The sequence below is a fragment of the Belonocnema kinseyi genome, chromosome 5 (assembly GCF_010883055.1).
Source record: "Belonocnema kinseyi isolate 2016_QV_RU_SX_M_011 chromosome 5, B_treatae_v1, whole genome shotgun sequence".
NCBI classification, from domain to species: domain Eukaryota; kingdom Metazoa; phylum Arthropoda; class Insecta; order Hymenoptera; family Cynipidae; genus Belonocnema; species Belonocnema kinseyi.
Genome location: NC_046661.1, coordinates 44,422,356 through 44,425,591, shown reverse-complemented (window position 1 = coordinate 44,425,591; position 3,236 = coordinate 44,422,356). Strand labels below are relative to the sequence as shown.

The 3,236-nt window shown below is 32.1% G+C and overlaps 1 protein-coding gene across 1 annotated transcript in view; it reads right to left on the bottom strand.

Annotated features, from left to right (window-relative positions):
• The window catches only part of LOC117172387, a 5,997-nt gene extending 2,880 nt beyond the window's left edge, over positions 1-3,117 (bottom strand). The window contains exons 1-6 of the mRNA XM_033360251.1: positions 2,906-3,117; positions 2,560-2,721; positions 1,914-2,169; positions 1,731-1,835; positions 1,434-1,618; positions 1,087-1,320 (exon numbers count right to left, since the gene is read on the bottom strand). Of these exons, the coding sequence (XP_033216142.1) occupies positions 1,087-1,320; positions 1,434-1,618; positions 1,731-1,835; positions 1,914-2,169; positions 2,560-2,721; positions 2,906-2,983 (1,020 nt within the window). The 5' untranslated portion in view covers positions 2,984-3,117. The remainder of the gene's footprint in view (positions 1-1,086; positions 1,321-1,433; positions 1,619-1,730; positions 1,836-1,913; positions 2,170-2,559; positions 2,722-2,905) is intronic.
• Between the last annotated feature and the right edge of the window lie 119 nt (positions 3,118-3,236).

Sequence of the window (3,236 nt, the reverse complement as noted above, 5' to 3'; positions counted from 1 at the left end):
GTCAGTGCCGTACTTATAGAAAAAATAATTCAAATTCGGATTTAACCAACACCCTTCAATTAACCTATAAAGTACATTTTACGTACATAAAGCAGTTGACTTCAACCAAGCGTGTTACTTAAAGTCATGTTATAATCATCACTTGACTTTCAACTGGCGAATGATCCTTTTGGTTACATCTGAAAGTCAACCGCCTTTTTTACTGAAATTCAGATTCGTGTATTCCCTACCGAGAAGAATCTTCGAGTATATACTAAAAATTCTTTAGGTCAAAGAATCTCAGAGAAATTCTCCGCAGGCACTCAGGTAGATATTTTTAAAGGTCCAGGAAGCTCGTTTAAATATTCTGAAGGCTTTAAAATATCCTTTCCGAAATTGACATAAGAATTCGATCATAAATAACAAGCAGAGAGGCTATCTCAATAGAGTAGCCGACACTCAAGGGTCCTTTGTTAAGCTTTCGGATTAAAATTTAGAAGTATATTTTTTTAAATTTCATAGTTAACAGCAAAAAACATAATAATTCGGAATCTATGGGTTTCGATGACTTCAGATATCTAACTTTTTTTTTAAATGCTTAAAATTGGAATTAATAGAACGTTTCTCGTAAATGGAATGAGATACGCCAAAAAGACAAAATTTTTGAATTCCACTAGAAAATTGTGTATCAGTATATAAGTTATAATTATAAAGAAGTATAATGAGAAAATTCATCAATTAAAAAAAAGTTTTAATAATTTGAAGAGAAATTTAAAAAGGGAGAGCGTATTAGCCACGACCAACTACTGTAAATAACTCTGCCCGCCCGGTACGTGACGAATACAAAAGGAACATTATATTACCGTCTCACCACTCTTAAAAGGACCACTAAAAGGATCTTGAAAAGGACCCAAATCTCTCAAACTATTTCCGAGACTATTTTGTTTCAAATCGACTTTGTTTATAGACTCAAATGGGCCAGGCTATTTCGCTAAAGAAAACTAGAGATTTCTTTCGGTAGGGTTACTATGTATAATTTATAAATATACTGATTAGTCTAAGTTTTATTATTTTTTTAAAACAAAAACTGCCTCATCTAAAACCCACCATCCATTCTTTATCAACAGATTTCCTGTCTTCCTTGAAAGCTTCATGTTTTCTTCCTGGGTTTTTACATTTTTCGCGCGAAACTGAATCTTTTAACTTTGGAGTATACTTTTTATATCGAATTTCTTCTTTGAATTTTATTTCTTGAACAGTTATATGCTCAATTAATTTACATTCACCGCAAAGAATAAAATAAGCGTAATTCGCCATTCCTTTCCCATCCCCAATTAATACCTGTAATCATAATAAATAAATATGCTACTTTACAGCTTGTATTTTTTCATTTAGATTATTTGCAATTTTAAACAAATCTATCGGTAATTGAAGAAAGTATTTAAAAGCCCTACCTCGCTGGGTTTATAATTTTTCACTTTACTAAGTATGCAACACTCTCTAATCATACTTTCATCCCAACCTTTGAAGTAGTTAAAATTTACCATGGCATCTCGAAGTATGTCCCATTCTTCCAAAAGAGTAGCTTTTAGGATTTTGTCAAAATTCTCTCTTGTGATGAAAAGTAAATCGACGGTGGCTATTTTAAACATAAGTAAATTGTAGACAAAAACGATTTCTTTATTATAAAGTATTTACTCGAAATTCCAATCAATACACCTTTATTAGTATAATAAAGTAAATAAACTTGCTTTTACTGAAAATTGTCATTGATCTCGGTACTCTATGCATGAGTGCAATTTCTCCAAAAATGTCCCCCGCCTCCAACTTACCCACGTTATTTTCCGACGCATCACCTAAAAATAATAGTTTATTATTTCCTTTCCACTTATTTTAAAAAGAAGGTAAACAAATATTTATATTTTTTAAATTACCAGTGACTTCATCGATTTCGATTTTTGATAAAGCAACTTCCCCCTTCACTATAAAGTAAAGGGCTTTGGCTTCATGCCCCTGTCGAACAATTACCCGCCCTTCAGGCACGTACTGATATCGACACACATATGCCAATGATTCCCTCATATCCTCCTCATATTTTTGAAAAGCTTTTAGATTTTTGATAAGTTGCCAGATATATGCTCTATTTTCTTTTGACCTTTCAGATGGGGCTATTAAAAGAATAGACCGATCCTTCGGATACATACATCATTTTTGTTACTCATAATTACGAACTGGTAGTAATGTAGGGAAGTTAATTATCAACCGCCCGTAAAGAATCATACCCGGTACTCACTGGCAATATAAAAATCGTCCCTTTTATTATAATACAATAAAAAGGAGCATTTTCATATTGTCAATGAGTAAGGGGTCGATTCTTTATCTGCAGTTTTTAATATTTTAATTTTATTTTTCAAGAGCAGCGTATAATCAATACCATTTTAGTGCTGGCTAATAAATAATATTTCCATACCGATAAATTATAAGTCAATATTTTTGCTTGCCAACTGTCAATAAATAAATTTCAAAAACACAATCTTCAATTGATATAAAAGTAAATTTTTAGTATGCTACTTCTACAACCTGCAATGTGAGTTCTTTTTTTCTTTGAGAATTCATTCTCGCTGTTTTACCCAAATCAATTTCTATTTCGCTAAGTGAAACGTTTTCGTTTATCCAATTTCTGTACACTAGCACAAGTCGTACTGAAGCTCGAAAAAGATGTTTTCCTCTCAGTCTCCCAACCTTGTAAAAATTAATAATGACAAACCTTTTTACTAGAATCAAATGACTAATTCTACAAAATATTTGAGATAAGTCATATAGTATTATATTTCAATTAAACAATCTAGGCTCAGCTGTTTCAAAAAATAAATTTCTATTCGGAAGAACACAAAACCTGACAAATATTTGAAAGTATTTTACTAACCACGGAATGCCGTTCCTGAGTCCTTTTTGCATCATCCAGGGCTAGCCACAAGGAACGCAGAGAACTCCTTCGCTCCATTGTTACTCATAAAATTGACTAGAAGTCGAATTTATTTTATAAAAATTCTCTAAGATGCCATATTCTCTTTCGATTAACCTTAAATAAATGACATGAGATTTGTCACGTTGAAAATACGTTCTATAGAAATTAATAGAAAATCTTGGTTGAATGGTTGAATTTGTTTTGTCAATAATGTGGCTATAGGTGCGCACAAGAAATTGAATTTAGCGGGACTGCACAATGCTGGGTGTAATTCGTACTTCTTAGCGAA